The 24,331-nt window shown below is 35.4% G+C and overlaps 4 protein-coding genes across 4 annotated transcripts; 2 read left to right on the top strand and 2 right to left on the bottom strand.

The window, feature by feature from the left end:
- Positions 1-461: 461 nt before the first annotated feature.
- LOC106653808 (protein MLP1 homolog) lies at positions 462-4,491 on the top strand. The gene is made up of 4 exons (XM_023462639.1): positions 462-970; positions 1,068-2,843; positions 2,874-3,301; positions 3,557-4,491. The coding sequence occupies exons 2-4, from the start codon at positions 1,498-1,500 to the stop codon at positions 3,712-3,714; spliced, it is 1,932 nt and encodes a 643-aa protein (XP_023318407.1). The 5' UTR covers positions 462-970; positions 1,068-1,497; the 3' UTR covers positions 3,715-4,491.
- A 74-nt stretch (positions 4,492-4,565) lies between these two features.
- LOC106653807 lies at positions 4,566-9,121 on the bottom strand. The gene is made up of 6 exons (XM_014373386.1): positions 9,025-9,121; positions 8,825-8,954; positions 7,447-7,951; positions 7,152-7,367; positions 6,831-7,051; positions 4,566-6,077 (listed from the first exon to the last, which is right to left on the bottom strand). The coding sequence occupies exons 1-6, from the start codon at positions 9,078-9,080 to the stop codon at positions 5,859-5,861; spliced, it is 1,347 nt and encodes a 448-aa protein (XP_014228872.1). The 5' UTR covers positions 9,081-9,121; the 3' UTR covers positions 4,566-5,858.
- A 118-nt stretch (positions 9,122-9,239) lies between these two features.
- On the bottom strand, positions 9,240-10,944 carry LOC106653859 (39S ribosomal protein L9, mitochondrial). Its single transcript, XM_014373453.2, has 3 exons — positions 10,839-10,944; positions 10,175-10,367; positions 9,240-10,106 (listed from the first exon to the last, which is right to left on the bottom strand). The coding sequence occupies exons 2-3, from the start codon at positions 10,268-10,270 to the stop codon at positions 9,399-9,401; spliced, it is 804 nt and encodes a 267-aa protein (XP_014228939.1). The 5' UTR covers positions 10,271-10,367; positions 10,839-10,944; the 3' UTR covers positions 9,240-9,398.
- A 250-nt stretch (positions 10,945-11,194) lies between these two features.
- LOC106653806 (heat shock factor protein-like) lies at positions 11,195-24,331 on the top strand. Its single transcript, XM_014373385.2, has 12 exons — positions 11,195-12,220; positions 15,202-15,310; positions 15,387-15,511; positions 15,590-16,008; positions 16,077-16,238; positions 16,574-16,636; positions 17,357-17,858; positions 17,922-18,082; positions 19,865-19,970; positions 21,491-21,599; positions 22,169-22,403; positions 23,923-24,331. Exons 1-11 carry the CDS (start codon positions 12,113-12,115, stop codon positions 22,381-22,383), a joined length of 2,079 nt encoding a protein of 692 aa, XP_014228871.1. The 5' UTR covers positions 11,195-12,112; the 3' UTR covers positions 22,384-22,403; positions 23,923-24,331.

Below are 24,331 nucleotides of genomic sequence, written 5' to 3' on the forward strand. Positions count from 1 at the left end.
CATTTACCTCTCAATGATATCATTTCAACGATATCGGGAAACGTCAAAAATTTACTAATCTCGCACTCATGAGTAAACGATTTTAACGTAACTCGTATCGCGTTTTTCCCAAAATATTATTGTTGACAATGACGTGTGTGTCAGCAATATCATTGGAAAGCTGCAAAACGACGCCTGAAAGATGCTTAACGGTCAACACGTATGTATGCGTGAACGTATTCGTACGCTACGAACACACCAATGCAACAAATGTATACAGATATATATATATATATCTGGCGCTCGATGTTTATGATGCGCCGTCTCAATGCAGCTAACGCTCGTACATACTCGCAGTAGTCTGCGATCCGAGTCTGCGTGGGCGAGACAAGGACGGACGATCGCGCGCAATACGCACACACTCGCTTTCGCGCAGATTTCGCCTATAGCTATATGTATACACACATCGATATATATAGTTATAGCTTATAATACACAAACGCGAGAAACACTGAAGGCTACTGCTGCGCTTCTGTGACTATTATATGTGTATATTATAGTGTTATATATTGTTTGCTTGAGTCCGAGGCAAATGATTATTGCTTTCATCCGTCGTTTGATAATAACCTCGGGTGTGCTTATCAACGGTCAAGTTCCTCGAAGAAGCTTTTAGTGATTAGTTCCTCGACGCGCGACGAGGCCCCGAGCGAAGAACGGCGCAGTTCCTCGCGAGAAACAGTTGTCAAAAAAAAATCAACTCTCTGTGGCTGAGCGCACAACATAACCTGCAACGCTCGATCGTGCGCTCGTTGTTATTTTAGTTTCTCGTCGTACTTCAACTCGATTCTGGCCAAGCTGCGAGTGCGATTGTTGATTGATGACAAGTGCTTCGAGTCGCTGTTATTGTTTTTTTCATTGACATGCCGCGGCATCGCTCGTGAAGTGTCTAGAATCGAACTTAGTGCACGAGCCTCTAGGCTAATGATAATTGGTAAGAGGGATCGTTTTGTGAGATGCACTTTGCCTGATAAAACGATGCTGGAGGTCGATCATGGTTCTTTTCAACTAATTCTCTTTCTTATTTCTAGGATAAGGACATTATGATCAATGATTAATAGTTGATAAAGATCTTTTCCAATGGTTTGAGATCTAGTGTTTGGAAAGTATGCTAAACAACATACAAAATATTCATGTACATACTTATTTGAGTAGTTTTAATTAGATAACATTGTCGAAATCAATGTTCAATAATTATGATCATGGAATACTAGGTATTGTAAAGCATCTTCTAATGTCAAAATGTATTGTTGACGTTGTCATACACGTACGTTGATACTATAATATTTTCATTAGCCTTTACCAAAGTAATGCAATATATACTAATACGCTTTTAAATGCATAAGGATGAGTCTGTGCAACTGCCTGTAATACAAGTCTGATATCAATTTATTGGAAGTGGTTCCAAAATTATTTTTATGATTATGCAGTTATTGCTCATAGCGAGTGACTTATTTAACAATGAAGATCTTGAACTCAAAACAGTCAAACATGGACAATAAGTCTAAATTTGCAGATAGATTCAACGTTTTGTTGAATAATGAAACTCCAAATGGAATAGATCCTTACATATTCAATGACACAGAGCCTTACGTGGCACCAGGTGGAAAAAACATAAAGTTGATAGCTCCTAAAAACTCCAAAACACCTAGTAATACGATAAATAGACATAAGTCAAAAGGAAAATGTTTTAAAACAAAGATCAAAGCTGAGTCTTCGCTCAGTAATTGTTTTAATGCTAACACACTAACAGAAGTCAATAGCAATTCTGTAAAGTCGCATTCAGACAAATTACTCGCGCTACAGCAAAGAAAGAAGTACCTGAAAGAGTTGGAGCAATTAAAGGAAAAACGCAAAAGCCGCGATCATGATTTGTCATATTATTCAAAAGCCGGCGATGAAATATCGGACAGCGAATCGAGCGGCGACGAAGTATACGTCTGTCAACGGCATTGGTATTCGAACGAACCGGATACGACTTTATCGAGATCGGCTCGCTTATCTCTCACACGCGCCCAGTTGCAGAGGAAACTTCAGCAGTTGCAGGTGGACGACAAATTGTACACGGAAATTTTGCGAAAAAATATGGAGTCGTTAACGAAGGCAGCGGCACTAGATCCAACAACGTCAGGTCGGATATTGAACGGCTCGCCGAGCAAGAAGAGGAACGCGGAAAATACCGGACCCGCGATCGTCGGTACCACTTGCAGCGTGACGGATTGCAATCTCACGTCGCTCCCGTGCACGCGGCACTGCGCGAAACACATAATGCTGAATCCCGAGCAGCGACTGTTCGAGCATTGCACGGCCAAGTTCAGCGACAACACCCAGTGCTGCGTGCCGGTGTTCGACGTCGCCCACGAATTGCCGCTCTGCCTCGAGCACGCTCGCAAGAGGGACAACTATCATCGCAGAGCGCAGGAGTCGAAACCGAAGAAGCCGCGCAGCAAAAAGCCCACACCGCCCCCGGTGATACCGGTGACGCCGACGAACAGTGTTTGCATGCCGGTGGGCAGCGGTAGCGTAGGCAAAAACATTTGCAACAACGCCCTGGTACCGGCAGTGGCAGCGGCAGTGCCAACAGCTCCGTCAGTGGCGCCCATCAAACCGACCAAGGTGAAATCGAGACCAAAGAAAAAGAAGAGGCCACCGTCGCGAGATAAGGTGGAGGTATTCAATGTCACAACGAGCCACGAGCCACCCGAGCCAACGCCGCTTCCACCGACACCTCCACAGCAGCTGCAGCAGCAACAGCAACAGCAGCAGCAGCAGCCACCACAGCAGGCACTGCAGCCGCAACAGCAACAGCAGCTTCAACATCCACAGCAGCAGCAACAACAGCAGCAACAGCAACTACCACAGCAGCAACCACAACAACTGCAACAACCGCAACCACCACAGCATCAACAACAGGCACAACCGCAAGTTCTGCTACCGCCGCCGGATCTCGTTGTTCCGCCGATTTTGGAACCCATACCAGACACAGTACCGGCTAATCTTCTGGCCGATGAGAATCACTTTGTGAACTCGCTGATAACCGGCAATGAAATAGTTGATCAAAAGACATTGAACAATCTCAACGTTGGCTACAATCCAGCGATCATGCCGAACAACCAAATAAACAATTTGAACAGTTTAGCACTTGATATCGGCACATTGGGTCTGACTAACGAAGTTTTTGCGTCGCTGGACCACGCGACGGAGCACGAATTCGAAAATGCTCTCATTAATTTGCCCCCGGATGCTTTCAACGATCTTTTTATTGGTAAGTTGACGATCGAAACATTTTTTGTTGGCTTGAACATTGTGTCGAGGCCGATGATAATTCGTTCAATTAATTCAATTCTTAGTTTTATATTGATTTCTCTGATTCGTTTATTTTTCAGATATTGAAAGTTCAATTATTCATTCTTTGTGCTGAAAATTGTAAATTGATAAAAAATCTCGGTACTGTTAGGCCAACAAATTGTTGTTCGCCTGGCATCGACGCCATTTACAATTGTTTCATATATCTGTTTAGAAACCAGAAATGGTGAATTCGAACCATCTCGAGAAGAAGAAGAAGCTTTAGTCGAAGCATTTGAAAAAGATGTAAGAAATCTTGAACGTATGGGTACAACACATGGACTTCTTGAACCATCTCTATTGGCTCAGCTCATGTCAGACATGGCCTCATAGCCCTCGTCCTCGTAATTTTTTATTTAAGCACTATTCAGCGATTTTATTATTTAAAAAATATATATTCATTAAATATATATGTATGATTTTTCATATCGAATAGAAGCGATTTATAGTATAGGCAGCCAAAGTTTTCATGAATGTGTGGTAATATTTTTTTTTTTTACAAAATATTCATCATAAATTGTATAGAAGTGCTATTAATCACTTACTTTGAGTTTAACAATGAACAAATTTATTAATTTGATTTACTGCACATAGATGTGCGCTTACCTTACAAAAAACAAAGCGAGTGTGTTTGTCGTTGTCTAAATGTAGGTGATTATAATTTTAACATAAAAAAAATCATTAAGTAGGTTTCGAATCTTGTTATACAAATACATTAACATAGCTTTAACATAATATTTTTTTGTCTATAACTGATTTGAATGTTTGATCATCATGTACATTAGGAATGTTTTGTATACTATGTGTGAATGGAATTTTGGTACTTTAAAGGGATTCGTAATAATACATAATGATTAAATGCAAAACACTAGTTTATTTGCCAATCGCGTGAAGACCCGTTTACGAAAATTATACAGTTAAAACTCACATGCGCTTATTCTAAATACAAACAGGTATTAGAAACATGAAAAATGACTTTGAAAAGTTGAATGATCCAAATGTATAAATTGAACTTGAAAAAACATTATAACAATGTATCACTTAATGATAAAAGTTGCGATTTAGGGATATTAAATACATATATTTCTTATGTATATTCTCATTTACTAAGAAAATAATGAATTAATTTTTTTCATCAAATTAACTTATAGAATTTAGCGAGTAAGATAAAAAAATGAATTTTTCCCTAAAAAGTGAGAATGATAAATATTAATCAACTTGAACTATTGCGTGTATAATTACGTATGCGATATGCGTAATAATAATGGTTCATTGACTCGTATTTTATCATTTGTAATATGTTCGATGTATATTTAGAGAAACGCTGTCCAAGAGTCGAATATTATTTTCCGAATTTATGAATTTTTAAGAAAAAACGATAAAGATTCTGTTTAAAAATTGAAAAATTTTTAACATACAGTAAGCTTTCGGAATTCTGTTTTATTTTCATGAATCAATTTCGTTTCAAGTTTGCATGATAAATTCAGATAAATCAGTAATCTACATAAATATCATTTGTATCAGAACAAAACATACACTAATGTTATTACGAATAAATGATTATATGTAAAGTTTGCATCGATCTTTTACGGGTCTTAAAAAAAAGTCGCAAATCTTATTATAAGATTTGAAATATATATATCATTATGTTCGCTTTGAAAGAACAATTTGTAAAATGCGATCCGGTTTCCGAAAATTCGCAGATAAATGTACAGAAAAATAAGTCGAGACTGATTTACGAAGCAAATAACTTTAAAAATTCACGCTTTTAAGTAACAAAATATATGATAAACACTGTTTGTAAAAAAAGAAAACAGATACATTCAAATGCAAAAAGTAGATATATTTCCCCATATTGGGGGTTTCAGAATTAAAAGGTAGAATATTGTACATCGCTAGTTTGATCACTTTTTCGAAAGAAAAAAAATTCATTTTTATGTATTCAATGCTTTTGATATAAACCAGTCAAAACGGCAGATATCGTTAATAAACGCGTGTGAAATATCTTTACGATTAAGAGAACATTTTATTTTGTTTTTGTCTCTCGTTCGCGTTAGTAAATAGATATAGGCTGTACACATATGATCAATCGCATATGTACATGGAAAATAGCGTTATATTTTTTACATTGAATTTCTCTTTTAGATTAGTGCTTTGTGCTTTAAAATTTTCTACACCCTCAGGCTTAATAGATAATATTATTTTTTTATTTTTTCTTTCATATCTATGCATTAAATCGACCAAGAAACTTGCATATACTATTAGAGATTCTGTTTGATTGTCGTAATCAGTATTTCACTCTTAATTATTTATAATTTTTTGTATGATTAAGTTGTTTATTTGACACGATATACATGGTTATTTGTCGCTTAAACAATTTCGTCATTTCACATTTAATGTTATTTACTCTATAATTTTCCAATTCACATACTTAATTTAACGCTTGCTTTTTAATTATTGACGGTGATTTGTCGAAATCAAGCATCATTTCTACTTAGCGTCGCAGGCATGGATTGAGAATCATCGGTGTTTTTTGCGATGGCTCGCTTTTTTTCTCGCAAAACCCACTTTTTGCGGCTCTCCGCGCGTAATTTTTCGTTACAAATGTAGGCTCGCGTTCTCTTCGATGAGAATGGCTTGGATAATTCTAAATCTGTTCCGCTTGCCGGCAACAGTGTCTCGTAGTCATCGGCTCCCTGTGGTAGCGGAGTATAAGTAGACAGAAAAATTACCAATTTATTATAATATGGATGATAATTCTATATTTTTGAAATAATATAAGCATTTTGTAATTGTCGTCGTGAATATTCAAATGAATATTTTATACTGAAAAAGAAAAAAAAATGATGAAAGGAGCATTATATTTGGGGAGAAAAATAATCCGTTCGATCGTTCAGTTAGCTGTGAAAAATCTTTAGTCATTGCTTAGAATTTTTGGTTGCACTCATCATATCACCCTCCTTGCAGCGCTTATAATATGAGTTGTATATAATCGCGTAGAATATGACATAGTTACATTATAATAATTAAACAATATAAATAAGTATATGTATAAGTTGTAGCGAGTAAGGCTTTATATATACACATTATAATCTTTGAGCAATCGTAGGTGGCTTTTTACATGCGATATATATTAATTATAATGCGCAGACACACGTGTGAGTTAGCTGTTGTTGTATAATATGCAAAACAAAAACTTAGATGATAACCATTTATACATATATTTATTCAATAAATCGTAGTAGATGACTAGGATAATGTAACACATTGTACATTGCAGGTTTAAAGAAGAAAAAAAATTGTAAAATAATTTGTAAAATATCGATTATGTCATAAGTTTAATAATGTGTAAGTAAGGTGATGCAGTAATTGCAAAAAATAAATAACAAAAAAAAAATCGATCGATATGTGAGTACATGAAAATTAAATGTAAAATGTAAAATTGTCACCTCGGTTTGGGCGATCGATTGATCGTCATCGTCTTTCTGAACGGTTGTCTGCTGCTGATCGTCGTCGCCGGCGACTGGTATGAGCAACAGGTCGAAATCTGCCCTCGGCATGCCGAGAATGCCGACTTTGATGTCCAACGCGGCCAGGTCGGCTTCGTTGGCGAGTATCGCGTTCTCGAGGTAAACGACTCGTGGGTCTTGCGACTTTTCGCTGGTCAAACCTTGATGAGGTGAAAAAAAAGAAAAGAAAAACCCAAGAGACGTGTATGCGATTGTTTGCGGAAAAATATCAACAGTGATTGAAAATCAAATGCAATCTACCAAGTGACAGGAAACGATGGTCGCAATCAGTATTGAGAAGCTCCCAAGGCATAGGTGAATTCCTCAGGATTTTTTGACGCTCTGGCAATTGTGGTCCGTACAGTATCCATTGTTCATCGACGGGCACGAGTAGTTCCTTTGCTTCTCCGCTTCGTTCGAAGCGTCTTTTAGCCGAGTTGAAGGCTTCTGTCCGAAATAGCCGATCCAATTCCAGTTCTAACGAGAATCATTAAGATTTTATCCCTTCGTTAAATTCTTCGTCGTCGAATTGCGTACAGAAAAAATTTACGAATACCGATTAATTTTTTGTGCTTTCGCCCCAAGGCTATCCAAACGATTCTGTGCGCGATCTGCATCGTTCCCTCGAAAATCCTCAGGTCTTTGGCGCCCTTGCTCTGAACGAACTGAATCTTGCCGGCTCCGACGTGATGATACCTTCGCGCCTCCCTCTGGCAAGCCGTCAAAATGTCCGCGTACTCTCGGGCCAGGCAGCACCGCAGAGCCGTCATCTCGTTGGACCTGTCGAGGCGAGCCCCGCCGGCCAGCGGATTCGGGGCTCTCTTGGCCGTGGCCGCGCGTCGCTCGCCCAGCTCCTTCCACGTGACGATGTAATCCTGGAAGTAGAGTATGAGGGCGCGCAAGAAGCGATCGACGATCGCCAGGTGCAGAAACTCGACGAGTTCGATCGTGATGGCGGTGTTGAGAAGATAGAGCACGATGTCTTTGATGTCTTGCAGGAGCACCACATCGTTGGCGCTGTTTTTCGACACTTGACGACGATAGTGGAGCCGAAATTTCGACTAGGCATATATACGAAACATGATTTGCATTTTTGGGATCGGTAAATTCGACTTGGTGCGGCGGCTCGAATATTTTTTTTCTACAAGCGTAGCGTAATTTCTAAGTAAACTCGTAGAAAAGTTTGGAAAGAAAGAAGTCTATTATCCAGACACACGCGAAAACTCGCATGCGAGTAGCGTATTTTAATGTCAAAATCTAACATTGAAAAGTAGATCAAACATATCAAATTAATAAACCCCGAGCACGAAGCGGTTGAATGTCAGTCAAAAGCTCGTCGCGAATACCGCTCAAGAGCCTCAGCTGTACGACTCGCGTAAAAATTATTTCCAGAAAAAAAAAAGAAAGAAGAAATTCAATTATCAACGTCCTAGGTCATTGAAAGGCATATTCGTAAATTATGACCGTGTGCGGGTGTACAATCGAAGGTGCGAATTACGTTACACGGGAAGTGCGATAATAGCTGTGCATAGCTCAGGGGGTGGTGTGCAGCTTGTATAATGAGTGTATCTCTTCGCGAGGCGCCGAGCCACGATGAACTTTTCATCGATCAACTATCAAGTTCGTACAACATCGTGCGAAAAGTCGGCCGCTGGAATTGCTTCGGGCGCTTTACTCGTAATACACCTGCACGCGCGCCGTGTGCTACACCCGCGATCGAATTTATTCACGCGTGCTTGCGCGTGTTCAAAGCAGTGAGCTCGTAATACTATCAATCAGAGCATTTTTTAAATTAATAATTCGATAAGTGAATTTTTGCAATTTTTGTACAGGATGTATATAAAGAAGCCGCGCGACGATTTAACAAAATTCAAAATGTGAAACATTTGAAAGTATTTTTTAAAGTCAACAAATAAAAAGCACGAAAATCCAACCTGTTCAAAAAAACTCAAGGTTTCTTTAAATTCCAAGACCAAGTGCCTGTTAGTACCAGTGCTACTAGAATCTGCGGCTTTTACACGTTTTCTTTTACCCTTATACTTTATCTCGTCGTTAGAGTCGATTCTGCAATAATATCGAGAAGCCGAAATAACAATTACATATCATTGAAAAGTAGTTAATGTAAATTACTCACCCTGATATTGCTATTCCTTCAGTGACTTCATCCCACACGAAAAATTCTTTGTCCATGGTAATTTTGAAGTAAAATTTAGAAATTAATAAACAATAATTTAAGTAAAATACGAAAGAAAGGATAGGAATTTTGAATTGCTACATGCTAGAAGGTGCTGTTGCATGAATACTGAAGTTAGAACTGAACTGAACTATTGATTCTGTTGAGGGTGGTTGTGTATGCTACTTTGAATCTTATCATAGGTATATATCAATTTCTTTAAAATATCAAGCATAAAAAGTGAAGTTTCATTTTCAGTTGATTTAACAGAATGATTTATAACAATTTTTTATATTAATTTTCTCCTTTATTAACCTAACAAAATATTAACAAATTTAATCTTTAACAGTCATTGTGTCTTCCCACTTGGGTCTAGGTAGCGAATCTAATATTTCTTGATCTTCTTCGAATATAGCTTTTCCTGGTATTTTCCAATATTCAGGCACAAGTGGAAGTTCTTTTGAATATATAAATGTATCATGATGAATTTTGCATCTGACCTTTACAGTTTCAGTTTTGTTTATCGTTAGAGTTATGTAAAATTCTTTTCCTTCATAATCTAAATTTGGACCAGAAATAGGTTTCTCTGGTAATGTAATGGCATCGTCAGTGACAAATACATTCATTTTTCTAAAATTAGCTCTAATATGCCATTTTTCAATTGTCCATGGATTATCTACAGACAGATTCACAATCAAACAACATCTAGACAATACTTTTACCGCATTGGGAGCATACAATGAGCTATTGGTTTTTTCATCATCTTGTTCAATGTAATATTTTTTCATATTTTCCGGAGAAGCATAAACAGCCAATCCAGGTAATAAGAAGTGTGTATAGGCTTTTTGTCTCTTCATATTCACTTTGTCTCCTTTCTCTCCAACACCTTCAACATATTGAGTCAATATAATACTCAAAGGTGCTTGCTTTTTTTTGTCTCCATCAACCCTTTTGTATATGAAATCTTTTTTTTCCAATCTTCTCCCTCCAGATCCTTTTTTATGTAAACGTATTGGATATACCCTTTTCAAGATAATTGTTGTCTGAAAATATTTAAAGTCATGTCATTTGTGTCCAAGTGATTTTAGTGATCAATGAGCTTAATTCATACCCGAGTTTGCTGTGGAAGAAGGTTAGGAGTGGCATTTAGCAGCGATTTAGCGACGAACGGAGTCGCAGCGAATGCTGATTTCCACGACGCCCACATGATTCCAATTAACTTGACGATAACAAAACAAAATTACGAAAAATTATTCATTCACAACTTTGCATTGTTGATACTATTGAATTTTCTTACGGCCGGTCTGTAACAAGTACAACAATAAATAAGTCAATTTGAGGATTCAGCGTTCATACATGCGCACATGCTATTTGATCTAGCAGAAACTTTTTTTTTGACTACTCATTCGAAAAAAATCATCAGTGTGTCAGTGACACTTCATCCTTGTATTGAATGAGCTTATGAACGATGATCATTGTTGTTTTTTAATAATTTTGACGTCATCTTGTCTATGAAAAGCTAAAAAAATGACATTGGAAATTATATCTAATCACAAGTACTACAAAATTATCATAAATGAATTGAAAATGAAAAAATACATTTTTATGCATTGAATAATTTTCCGAATAAATAGATAAACGCGAATTGTTGAAAATTACATAAATAGCTCGTATGTAATTTTTTAGCGATTACCGTGTAAGATTTCGCGGTTTTATCAAACATGCGTCGTAACGTTTACATTAACGTTAACATGTTATTTCATTGAAAATCGTACCAACGGAGTAAGCCACTCTTTTAAATCGCCCAGTTGTCCTTGAAACAATAACAAAAATACATAAAAATTTTCGTGTCAACTTTACTCGCGAAACGATACGAATTTGTGCGCTAATTTTTCCCGCGGCCAAGTTGGCAAAACTGCGATATTCAGCTGATCCTCTATCTTATATATATAGGCTACAGCGTTGGGTATATAACATATGCTAGTAAGCTACAAACGGAGCTACATACACACATATCAACATGTATGCAGCACGCAACACGTTCAGCGCAGAAAACGATATATAGAGAGGTAGCGAGAATAAGAAAGAGACAGAGCTAACTCCGCTGCAGCGAATGAAGCGCCATTGCCTTAACAGTATAGTATCGCAGCGCCTCTCGTCAGCTGTGGAGTTAAAACACACACATACATTCTCACAACAAACGACAGCAACGATATAATCGCGCATTAACAAATTACATACGAGTCCGCCATTATCAATTGCGCATTGGCACTGCTCATTAAAGAAGAAAGAAAAATAAGTGGCTCTGGCCAAAAGTGACACCTATCGATGCGATGTGATCCTGCGTCTCGACGACATCGCGACACACATATATAATAATAATCAAAGTTCTCTTCGTCGTCGTCTTCGCACACGCTGCTCTGCCTATCCTATCTGTGTACGAAAAACGTCGCAAGAACGTATATATAGATATAGTATTCAGAACTACTCCGTAGACCGTACATGTATGTAGGCTCTGCGTTGCGCATTATACATAGGCGGGTTATAGCTTACAGTCGTGCTCTGACTGAGTTAGGTTTATACTAGTCAAGTGCGAGATCGCGTCAGTGTGTGAGCGAGCCTCTACAGTAATTACCCACCAACTTCAATTTTTGTCCATATACATATACGCTCCTACAATATAAAAGTCGTCGTAAATAGCGATCCTTTTTACATACATATAAATACACTCTCATTGCTACGTCTCTCTCTCTCTTTTTGTCGTGCGCTGACTCTCTTGCTGTGCGCGAAATAAGTGAGGTGGTGTGTGCAAGTGTCTCTCTCTCTCTCTCTCCTCTCTCTTCGGCCGAGAAAGAAAAAAGTCGCCAAGATTGTGGCAAACGGGAGAAATCCGAGCAACACTAGCGGACAAGCTAGTGGAGCTTCGGCAACATTGCGGACCACATCGTCGACGACAGCAGCAGCGTCAACAACAGCATCATCCACCGCTGCTCAACGAGCCGCCGACGAGTCGAGAGCCACCACGAGCTCTACATCCACCTTCAACGACATGCACACCATCTCGTCGGAGATGGGCACGAGCGTGCCCGCCTTCCTCGGCAAGCTTTGGCGCCTGGTCGAGGATCCGGAGACCGACGATCTCATATGTTGGTCCCCAGTGAGTATACCATTCGTCATTTAAAACCTGCTGTATGCGCGTTGATGTACGTTGATGCAAGTTGTGCGTGTGTATGCGTGATCGTTCGTCACGAAACGTTTGTCAAACGAATGCGCCCTGAGCTACGGTTTATTATGCTCGTGTTTCTACTTTTCTACCCTCACCCCTCGCAAAAGTCTCTCTGATTTGTTATTTTTAAAAATTCGTGCGATGTCAATCTTTTCTCTTCTTCCTAAATACGCACAAATTTTTAGTGCGTGTGGGTCTTTGACACATTGTCCGTATGCAAATGACGAGGATGATTCTCATTCTTTCCTCTCTTTCTGTCTCTTTCCCTCGTACCCGGCTACAATAATACAATCTTTATTGGTATGCACACATACACATGCAGTGCGAGCCTGTATTAAAAAGAGCTGCAGTCCCCCGCGCGCACCTTGTTTGTACACTTTTGCTGCTGCTGCTGCCTGCTATAGAGTTGGTGTATACTCCGATGTGTGCGAGCGCGTCCGTGTGAGTGTCGCGCTCGAAGCGGCCGCTCATCGCAAGCCGTTGTCACGTTTATGTACATGTGCTCTTAAGCACTCGCTCGGCATACAGCAGCGGCTGCGGCCGCCGCGTCGTGTATAATATCTCCGTCGTATCTCTTCGGCTCGCTCGTCTGTTGGCCCGCGTGCATTTACGCGCTTTCCGATGCCATAATAATCTATATACACGTATTGCACAGAGAGGCACGATTAAAATAACGTGTACACGATATATAGTCGCCGCGCTATATGTGCAGCCAACAACAATGAAATGTTTTGTTTGTCTGTGTGCGTGCATCGTGTGTACGTAATGCTCTGCCGCCGCTCACATGCGCCTCGCGGGACAATATGCTTTATATATACACACACAACATGTAGCTAATATATAAAGTGCAAGTATATATATAATACGAGGCGGTGACTTTGCACTGGACTATCGATTCCTTTGACTGCAATATTGCGACTTTTTCCGTACGCACACGCTCTCTCGCTCTTGCCGCTTCTTTACATACATCGATGCCGCCTATTATTCATATGATTCTCTGCGTATCGAGTCGTTACAAAATATACGCACACACACGTTTCAGGCCTGGGCCGACGTTGTCTTTCGTTTTGTAGAGCCTAATCGTACCTGCAACGTATGAGGACTATCTATACCGAGCCTTTGAAGACATCGGTAACGCACACAAAGCCGCGCGAGCTCGATATATTCAATGCTAAACGCGTAATTTTGCCTTTTTATGTGCAATATCTGTTTTGTCGGGAATGAAGTCGCATAAATATGAGCGAACCGAATTATAACTTTTGGAGCGTCAACGTTTGCTGAAGGCGTCACTAGCAGATGTCATATAAATGCCGTTGGACTCTTCATAGTGCGTTACTCGTTTTACGAAAAATTAAAAAAAAATTCAATTTCAGATTTTTGACAATCTCCGTTCGTGGTGAAAAAATAGCGCGAAAGTCTCGTATCAGTTCCAGCATAAAACGACCACGTGAACGATCGGTGGCAACTTTGAATGAGGCAAACGTTGCAAAACGTTTGCTTATACGGCTAACTTGTTTCATAGGTAGTTTTCCTTTTGCGTCGCAATTTTAAAAATCGTCTAATTCGATTTTCTGAAAAAAAAATTTTTTTGATCATCGACCTCGAGATTTTTTCTCAAGAAAATGTTGAAATTTCGTAATTCTTTTTTGTACCTCGCTATTGGGACTCACGCACAGGCGCGTAGGAATTTTGCAGCGCACACTCGGTTCGGGCAGTGAGAGCAGGCCAAAGTGTTGGCCTACCTATATAATACTCGCACAACAAGCGAGAATGTATACATATGCTACTTCTATGCACGCAGTACGTTATACCTATGCACGCGCGCGCTCGATTCTGCATTGAAAAATCTGCAGCAGGTCGTTGGCATTGCTCTGCTGCAGTTCGAGAGAGAAAGAAAGATTAGTGCACACAGTCGAGAGCCTCGAAGGTGGGAGAGATACGAGACATATATATACACAGCAGCGGATGTTCTCTAGAGCCAAATGCAACAAGAGCGAGGAGAAACAAAGAGGCGAAAAGAAAAATTGTTGCTCCATATTTCTCGCCGCCTATATGCAGCCGCGTATTTTCTCTCTCATATACTTACACCCATACATAATACGGCCAATGTTTACATTGCGCATAAGCGCGTTCACGTCAATCGATTCCTTTTTTTGCTTTCCTCGACAATAAATAATTTAAGCAAAATCGTGAATGCGCGATTTTTCCTTTCTAGTCGCACTTTCTTTTTCTACTCTCCCCCTACCCGTGCACCCCGCACACAGGTGTATCGCGAACTATTGGGGCACACGCATAGATCTTGTAATCGTGCTTCGTTGTATGCACCGCCTTCGTCGCGTGCCATGTAAATTCACAAAAATGAATGATTTTTTTTTCTTCGTTACATAACTCTGGAATCGGCCCTTTAGGATTAATCTTTCGATATCTACATCTATTTATTTATGCTTTACTTCTTTATATTCAAGATCTCGCTCGCGTTGTTAACGCGGTGAGACTGAAATAATCAATGGTTATGAACGTTTCCCCAATAAATATTCCTTTTCGTTTATCGCTTTGTCACAATATTGTTTTTCTTTTTTTTTAAGTAGAGACTCAAGGTGGATTCAGTGACGAACGAAAAGGTCTAATTCAGATCTTTGAAAAAATAACATACACGTTAGGAGATTTATGAATTTTTATGCATGAGTGCGTACGTACGCGTTATATGATCCGTTTAACTTTGGCGGAGATTTAAAGTTTTGAATTACTTATTCGTTTAACTAATTTATATATTAAAAAATAAAATTTAATTGCCCTTAACTTTAAGAAATTAACCATTTTTTTTCTCACGTATCATTAACGGCAAAATATTTTATTGATCCAACCTGATCTAATTTATAAATACTAATGTAATTTTAATTTTATTTGCGCAGAATGGAAGAAGTTTTTTCATCAGAAATCAAGCGCAGTTCGCCCGAGAGTTGCTTCCACATTATTATAAACACAACAATATGGCTAGTTTCGTCCGTCAATTGAATATGTGTAAATATTTTTACTTCTATTTTCATTCATTTATTAACACCCTAAGAAATTTAAATAATGAATTTTTTCATTGAAGATGGCTTCCACAAGAAAGTGTCAGTTGAACTTGGAGGCTTGAAATGTGATAGAGATGAGATGGAATTCGCTCATCAATACTTTTGTAAAGATCACCCTTATTTATTGGAAAATATTAAACGAAAGGTATGTAAAATTCTAGCTTTTTTTTATCAAATTATTATGATTTAGACAACATTTTACATTATGACTTTAAAATTCCAGATTGCTTCTAATAAAACTTCTGCAGACCCATCTCAAGCACCAATTCGACCAGAACTAATGAATAAAATGTTAACAGAAGTGAGAAGTATGAGAGGACGTCAAGAGCATTTTGATACTCGACTTGGTGCCATGAAACGAGAAAATGAAGCTCTTTGGAGAGAACTTGCTATAATGAGACAGAAACATCACAAGCAACAACAAATAGTGAATAAGCTTCTCAACTTTCTCATGTCTTTTGTACATAATAGAAATACTGGTTTAGCTATGAAAAGAAGGTACCCACTTATGATTGATGATGTCAAAAGACAAAAGGCACCCAAAACAAAAATTGCCAAAGAGCAAAATTCACCCTTAGGTCCTGCAATTCATGAATTAGATACCTCTGATCCAGATTTCGATCCTGAGTACATTGTAGCAGAGTATGTATTCAAATATTTATTTTTAAACAGTTGATAAACAAAAAATTTTTAAATCATTGGTATTCTAGCATTTTGGATAATGATCATCCTCCAACAATAGAGAGTCCAGAACATCAAAATGAAGAATCTATGAGAGACTTTTATGATGAAGAATCAATTCATTTACCTCAAGAAATTGAATTGTGCCCAGAAATGAATGATGGAAGAAAGAGATTTAAAGGCAACAAAAAGTAAGTCAATTTAATAATTTTAAAAATTAAAATTTTTTATTAATGCGCTCAAAAAACCATGCTAAAAAGTTTGTTAATACTAATCATCAATTTTGGATCTTCATATGAAAATAGAATTCAATCATTTTAAGTATATCATTTTTCCATCCTTAAAAAATCATCGATTCACCAACCATTGTGTAAGCTTACATTTTAAATTATCCCTTGAAATGTTTGTTTAAACAAGTACTTGCATTAATTACAAAAAAACATTTTTTAAACTGAATTTTTTTTTAAATTTTTAACAATTAAAAAAATGTTCCAAGTTTACAATTATTAAATGTGAATTTTGTTAGGAGGAAAAGTAAAGTGCCAATCAAAATTTTGGTTCCATCCTCAGAAGATGGCGAAGAAACAAGGTTAAAATTTTTTTTTTTTTATGATTGTGAAGTTAGTGCTTTTGAATTGAAAATAAAGTAATTTTTTTTTGTTTATTTTGAAAATATAAAAATATCCAACAGTAGCGATTTCTTTCAAAAAATGCAATCTGCATGTCTTTTAAGTAATATTTTTAAATTCTGTAAAACAGCAAACTATTCAATTAATAAATGTATGTAGGTATTAAAATATATTTGAAAAAATTATTGATTTTATTGATAGCTATATTGTAACAAAATTCTTCTGAATTCGGTCACTATTTTGTGAGTTCTTAGTTATTTGTAATTCTTATTATTTACTATCTATGCTTAAAATATGTTTTGTTTTTAACGCTTTAATAGTATTTGCACTCTTGCATTACATTTGCATGATCACACACTCTATATCAAGCTTATATTGCACTCTTTTCTAAATTATAGATGCATATTCAAAGTTATCTACATGTCATAAGTATTTTCAACACACCTGTGCTTTTTTCATAGTTTTTTGTTCTATACATTTTGAAATAAAATGAAAATGTTGGCTTTTATAAATTCTAATAGTTAATATGCTGAATGATTTTTTGTCAATATACATGAAAAGAATCAATTTATTCAATCCATTCTTACCTTCTTATAGTATATATTGTAGTCAACTTTAATTAACTATTATTTCCACCATAAACATTCAAATTTATTGAAAAATTTTTCAATTTTTTACAGGGAAGAAACAGTACTGTTAGAAGTACCAGACCATCATGTACAAAAAGTCAACAATTCAGTTTCTCCAATGCACATAGGTGTAGAAAAAACATCTAAAGTTAAACCAATAGGTAAACCAGTACCAGCCCAAACAGTTCGTAGCTCAAAACTAGCTGCAATGGCAGCTAACTTAAATGCCAAGAACAATCAGCAAAAACATCAACAAAAGAAGCAAAAAAAACCTGTTATTAAAGTAGAAGATTATTTGGCGGTCCCTGATATCTTGAATGAAAACTATAGTCCACTGTTTGATGATAATGCCAGCACTGCTGCATCAAGTGTCAGCAGCCTTAGCACCAACAATGGCAGTCCATCTGCTAACAGTCCAGAAAATAATTTTTCTAGTGGTTCTTTTGGTAATCTTGATTTTATCGAGGCCGCCATAACTCAACAGCAACAACAACAGCAGCAGCAGCAGCAGCAGCAGCAGCAGCAGCAGCAACAACAACAACAACAACAACAGCAACAACAACAGCAACAACAGCAGCAGCAGCAGCAGCAGCAGCAGCAGCAACAACAACAACAACAGCAACAGCAACAGCAACAGCAACAGCAACAGCTTCAACAACAACTAGAGCAACTGCAGCAGCAACAGAAACAACAATCGGAAGAGGACCAGAAAACCATGACATTAAGTTGTGTTAATACAAGTGGGACAAATGAAGCTACCTACAGGTTAGCATCGGTGTAAGTTCAGCACAGTCCATATTTAAAGGGTTCATGAGCACAGGGTTCTATTTAATCGTTGGTCGAGAGCGCATACTATACAACGCATTGTGCTCCTAATAATTTTTTTTTTATCACAAAGGTGGTATTTTTCTAAATAACGTTTCACAAATAAGTTTTTTAAGCTTATTATTCTGTTGATTCTGATCACAATTTATCTGCTTCATTGAATTTTCTTTTCTACCCATGCTTGCACGTTAATTTGTCATTCGTGTTTTTTTAAATTTTATTATACTTATCAAAAATAGTTTGATGAATCTTCGAAGTTTTACAAAAAAGTTGCTTTACTGACTGGTCAATAATGATCATAACATTTAAAACAGTCGATATTTCATCAAATTTAATTTTTATAATAACTTAGCTTCACATCATTCTTTATATCTAACATTTTATTCATGGCTTAATGTGAAAATTATAAAAATTTTAAAATGTACTAAAATTTAGAAATACAACTCATGAGTTAGGACTCTAGATTTCAGTATGATTTTAAAATTTTTACGTTTTCCGAAACAAATTATCAATTATTTGTATATTTGTGATCGTTTTATTAATGAAGAGAGTGAAAAAAACCCAGTGACAGTGGTGATAAATAGGTTTATGTTTTCTTACGAAACACTGATTACTGAGCTACAACTAGTTAGAAAAACCACAGAGTTTCCGTCCGCGTATATGTACATTCGTTTTTTCGTGTAGCTTGATGAGCAGTGCTTTCATATGAAAATGATATCTATTATTATAATCTGTTTATCGCCATGTATCAAGTTTCTCCATGTTGAGTCTTTGTTATAAACAATTTTTCTATAATTTTTTTCAATTCAAACTCGACAGATTAGGGACTTTTGATAATTTTAACAATGAATTTTACTTAAAAATTTACTCGTAATGTTTTCAACAAAAGAGAACGCTCTCCAAATTATTTAAAACCATTTAAGACTTGATTCTCCTCACAGTATCTGAATTGAACTTATTATTATTTTATTATTTGAGAAGTTTTTAGAAATTTTTAGGATTTCAAATCTCGTCGTTCCCCGAGTGCCTGGATACGTATAATCTACGTTCTTAATCTGGTAACAAAAAGCTTAGTCGTACCGTCAAACATACTTGACTAAGTTCAACATACGATTGATAACTCAACGTACTCTTTAAAGAAGAATGCGCTTTTAATTATTCATTTATTATTTATTTTATTTTAAACTAATGACAAATGGACATGCCCCGCTCGGTTTTATGAATTTGTAGATTGAACTCAAATTTATTTTCGATTTATGAATTATTTACAGCACGATATGTGTCAGTATAAAATGTTTCAGGTTTTTTAGATTGCCACTGATAAAATCTTCATAATAAGTATGTGACCTCTCATTAAACGATTAAAAATGGTTCTCTAGTTTTTCATTTACGTACGAATTATGAAACATGTTTTGAAATCCCAAATGTATAGTTTTCATTTATTATCTATGAGAAAAATGGGTCACTAATTATTTTTCATGCTGTAAAACATGTTCGATGCAACATCATATCAAGCACTGCTTTTAATGATAAATTCTGTTTTGTTTTGGTGACATATCCTATTTTCCATTTTGATTAAATTTTCACTCAATTACGTAACATAAATCGCGCGTCTTCGTCCAAATAATTTATTTTCTTTACTATATACGATTGGGGTTTACATTCACGTTAGCGAATTGGAACCTTGCATAAATAACTGCTTCGAATTTTTTCTTTTTTCCTCTCTAAATACAGGAATGAAGTCGACACTCATCTCGGATCGGTGCAAAACGAACTGGATAATCTGCGCGATATGTTGAGAGGCGAAGGTTATAGCATCGACGCAAATACTCTTCTAGGAGTGAGTAACTTACTAGCGAAAAACGTAATTATAAAAAAATTAAAAAAAAAAAAAAATAGCAGTCGGAATCTTTTAAAGACTTTCATGGTGTTCTATTTACGGTATGAAATATCTTTTTGTAATAATTTCACAAAATCATTACAGAGCTTTCGAGCTTTTACTTCCATAAGCACAACCAATGTTTACTGATGGTTGCCATTATATAAAAATTCATTATCATACTGATGTATATGTTACATTTTGAACACTTTTTAAGTATTAAAACCTGTCGAGCTGAAAATCGTTTGTTCTTTAAATTTTAACAGAAACTCTGTGGAATCTTATCAATTCAATGTTTAAAAATTTAAGCATCTGAAAAATAGCACGCCATCACTTTGACAGACTATTACCGGAATGAGTTTTCAAAAAAAAAAGTTGCATTTAAAAATCGCGCTTATACTTTTAATAATCACATCCTAAAAGTTGGTAACTGAAATTCAAAACTTTGAACGCGTTTTTCTCAACAATATGTTTTTGTGCACTGGGGCTACTTGTCTAATTTCCACTAAGTTTTCCACACTAATTTATTTACAGACGCAGACACTTAAAACTTTCGTCACTTTGTTTTCTTGATCCAATGTTCATTCTATTAATAAATAAATGTGTCTGATTAGCAAATAAAAAAGTGTTCTTAAAAAATTCGGTGAGGACTCAACGAGTAGATCCGGTAATTATTTGTCCGCAATTAAAAAATGATTTTTCAGGAAGACTGTACATGCTTAGAGAAAAGACTCAGAAAAGAATTGAATTTTTTTGAATGCTTTTTCCTACAATGAAAGGAAAATTTACTATTTATCATGCAAAATGCCTCATTCATGATACTTTTCCTCTTTGTTACGATTTTCCACTTTTGCGTATTTAATTAATGCGTGAACCAGCCACTCTATCGTTTGGATCGCAATTATTCACTAAAAATGTGAAGGGAACCACACCTTCCAAAATTATCGTTTGATATAAAATTAGGCTCATAAATAAGCTTGCCTTTGTGAGTCTCGGTAAATGAATAAACGAGTTAACGTTTCGTAATAGTCTGTATTAGAATCAACTTGATAAAAATGGACTCGCAACATAAAATCCAAACTTTGAATATAAAATTAATTTCATGTTGCATGATAAAAAAATAATTGTCACATAAGTTTTTTCACTTGGCTAATAAAACGGTACATTTCATGAGCGAGGTAGAGCATTTTGCGTAATGTAATGTTGATTTTTCTTTTCGGGTACCGTTAACATCGTGCAAAAATTTGCGTGTAAAAATTTGATTGAGAAGCCAAAAAAAAAAAAATCGAAAACTAACCTTTTTAAACTTTTATTCGGGTAATAGTCGCTTTATGCATTGAAAGCATTGCTTAATTTTTGATTGAAATAAGGAGAAAAATAACTTTGATTCCGCTCAACAGCCTGTTAAAGTTGACAATTATAAATGATGTTTAAATTTTTATATTATTAAATAAAATTAAACGAATTCTTCCACTTTTTAGCTCTTCGGAAGTGATGACCCTTTGTTATTTGGTATACCAGTTAATCCTGAATTAGATCCTCATGCAAACCAGGATAAAGATCATAATGGTAAGGAGTTTTATTTGCCATGTAAGTACACAGCTATGATTTATTATCGAAGAATAAATAGTACATTTTAACTTTGCAATGTAAGCGACATCAATGTGTATTTTTATTTTATCATATTGGGTGCGGTTGCACATGTATATAAAAAGAAATGAGAGACACATGTCCAAAAATATCTGGTCAGTGGACTCACGTGTTTTTAAACTTATATGCACGAAGGTCAACTCGTTCTTGAGAAAAATATACTCAATTTTTTTCTTAAAAAATTTTTGTAACATACGCCAAATATCGATACAAAAGCTCATTTTTGCATAATAATTCGTCCATCCAAAAATTTGCAGAGATAAATAAAGAAAAATCGAAGACAATTTTTCATAGCGCGCGATTTTATCGGTTTACTGACGGATATTAGTATTTTTTACGAAAATAGTAAAATCGAAAAAAATAAATATCAACTATTTATTCATAATAGTAGTAAACTTTTTTGAATTTTGTAGAATCAGTATGTTGTTTACATTTATTTTAATTTACATGTCAATTGTACGTACCTTATTTATGCTGCAAACAAAAATTATAATCTTTATTTATTTCAGATCAATATCCTATCGCTAACAATAAAGAATTGACGCATTACGATTCCGAATCAGATTTATTGAATTTCGATGACGATATGTTTCTGAATGGTGGAGCAACAGACTCTTCTATGCAACAAATGGCGGCCGATGCAACGAATAGCAACAATCTCGAAGTAGATTCCAAGTCTAACATCTACGATTCTCTAATATCAGCTAATCAAGATCAGACGTGAATTGATTGATTCGATAATTGGTAAGAAACTTATGACTTATAGTAATTTTTTTTTCATTTTCATTTGTTTGCCTGTACTTTAAATATTTAATTACTTTGATTTTTAAAATATATACTAATTAAATTTATGTGCTGAGCGCCTACTTTATAAAAGAAAAAATGATTTTAACTATAACAAATAGCGATAATTTGATTGGAGAGGAGACATATATATTTTATTGAAAATTTAATTCAAACAAAAATTTTATTCCATTTTAATTGTTTTATTTTTGTCACAAACAAAAAAAATTATTAGAGCATACAATTCTTTTGCAGGGGAGAAACTTTCACTTATAAGCAGTGGCTAAATAGACTTATCAGCAGGTGCATACCGGGCACTCACAGCACCTGAATAAATTGATTATATTGTAGAATGACGCATGCCGTTCAGACGTATTAAAGTATTTTCAAAAAAAAAAAAAAAAAAAAAAAAACGAAGCTTCTACTATGAGAGAATCTCTGTAGTGCGATGTTATTGAATTCTGATCAGTTCATTGAATTATCAAACATTCTATTACTGTTTTATCGAACATAAAAACCATCAGGTTTATTTCATAACTAAGATGTATTAATTTGTTGTATAAAGAGTTACTATTAATATATGTTTATAATATTGTTCTTTTCGATACAAAACATGTAGAACAATTAATTTAGTTCTGTTTGTATTGATTAATTAAAATAACTTTGTTGAACTCACGTCTTAAAATTTAAAAGCTATTTACTCGGCGTTGTAATTATACAATTGAATAATGTAATTTTGCTTTTATAAAGCACACAATTATTCATCTCAAAATCAAATTTATTACAAAATTGTTATAATAACGCATTGATAAAGTAGCGCGCAGGAGACTGATTAATATTAATACTTTCTTTGAAAAAAGTACAAATTATGTACATAGTTACAAAAATTATCTGTGACATTATTTTAGTTGATTAATAAAATAAGGCTGTTGATTACTCAACTCGGTTGTTAATTTCGTAGTGATGTAGATGATATTGATAGACGCAGAAATTTATAAGATGCATTCTTCGACTTGTCAAAAAAAAATATAATTATAACTTAAAACTACAACGACGAATCTAATATTTTTGTATTTCTACATAAATAACTATTACGACGAAAAAAATTTGTATGTACATTTAGTACAGTTTACGATTTTCAAATTTGGCATTGAACTTTTATATTTAAATTAATCACCAAATAAAAAAGATCTGTCAAACTAACATTTTGTGAAAATGTTGATTTCAGCGTGTGATTTAAACTGTTATTTTATTCATTTTTATCTTGTTTTTTGTAGTTTTTAACCGAAAAAGAGTATGTATAACAATGAAGCCTTCTTATTATTTTCTAATTAATTAATGACAATTGACCAAGCTTCAATGATGGACTGTGATCCTGATATTTTGCCGGTGTTTGCAATTCATCTTAACATAATCGCAAAGAACAAATAATCTAAACTATTCAATGAATTTAATTAATTATCTATGTTTTATTTTCTAGTCATTGAAGAGGAAGACATTTTACTCTACCTAGAGATGGAATGATTTCTAGGAAGATTTTTAATTTCTAACTTACATAATTTAAGAGTTAAATTGTAATATGTATAGATTCTTTTTCTTAAGAAAACATGTACCATTAATTAGGTAAAGGTATTTTATGAAATGCAAGGAGTACACTTTAAATAATTGAGTTCGACGCTTTTACAAAATTACAAACAAAAATTTTATAATAAAAATTGCAAGTTCGATTTAAAAGAATGATAATACCATAAAAGTTAAAGTAAAATATGTTCACAGAAGCTTTACATTTTTTAACTTTTTCTCGTAAAAAATTATGTATAAACCTGTCCGCAGATTTATGAATTTGGCTATTGTTAGTGATAGATGCACAAATAAAATTTTAAAAAACA

Source organism: Trichogramma pretiosum, unplaced genomic scaffold (genome assembly GCF_000599845.2).
Source record: "Trichogramma pretiosum strain Unisexual culture from Peru unplaced genomic scaffold, Tpre_2.0 scaffold11, whole genome shotgun sequence".
In the NCBI taxonomy this organism is placed as follows: domain Eukaryota; kingdom Metazoa; phylum Arthropoda; class Insecta; order Hymenoptera; family Trichogrammatidae; genus Trichogramma; species Trichogramma pretiosum.

Coding starts and splice junctions, on each gene's coding strand:
- LOC106653808 (XM_023462639.1), top strand. CDS start 1,498: ATGAAGATCTTGAACTCAAAACAGTCAAACATGGACAATAAGTCTAAA. Junction 2,844..2,873: donor CTGCAGCCGCAACAGCAACA/GCAGCTTCAACA, acceptor GCAGCAGCAACA/ACAGCAGCAACAGCAACTAC. Junction 3,302..3,556: donor TTTCAACGATCTTTTTATTG/GTAAGTTGACGA, acceptor ATATCTGTTTAG/AAACCAGAAATGGTGAATTC.
- LOC106653807 (XM_014373386.1), bottom strand. CDS start 9,080: ATGGACAAAGAATTTTTCGTGTGGGATGAAGTCACTGAAGGAATAGCA. Junction 7,952..8,824: donor CCTTGAGTTTTTTTGAACAG/GTTGGATTTTCG, acceptor ATATATGCCTAG/TCGAAATTTCGGCTCCACTA. Junction 7,368..7,446: donor AAAGCACAAAAAATTAATCG/GTATTCGTAAAT, acceptor GATTCTCGTTAG/AACTGGAATTGGATCGGCTA.
- LOC106653859 (XM_014373453.2), bottom strand. CDS start 10,270: ATGTGGGCGTCGTGGAAATCAGCATTCGCTGCGACTCCGTTCGTCGCT. Junction 10,107..10,174: donor TTCTTCCACAGCAAACTCGG/GTATGAATTAAG, acceptor AAATATTTTCAG/ACAACAATTATCTTGAAAAG.
- LOC106653806 (XM_014373385.2), top strand. CDS start 12,113: ATGCACACCATCTCGTCGGAGATGGGCACGAGCGTGCCCGCCTTCCTC. Junction 12,221..15,201: donor ATCTCATATGTTGGTCCCCA/GTGAGTATACCA, acceptor TTATTTGCGCAG/AATGGAAGAAGTTTTTTCAT. Junction 15,311..15,386: donor CGTCCGTCAATTGAATATGT/GTAAATATTTTT, acceptor TTTTCATTGAAG/ATGGCTTCCACAAGAAAGTG.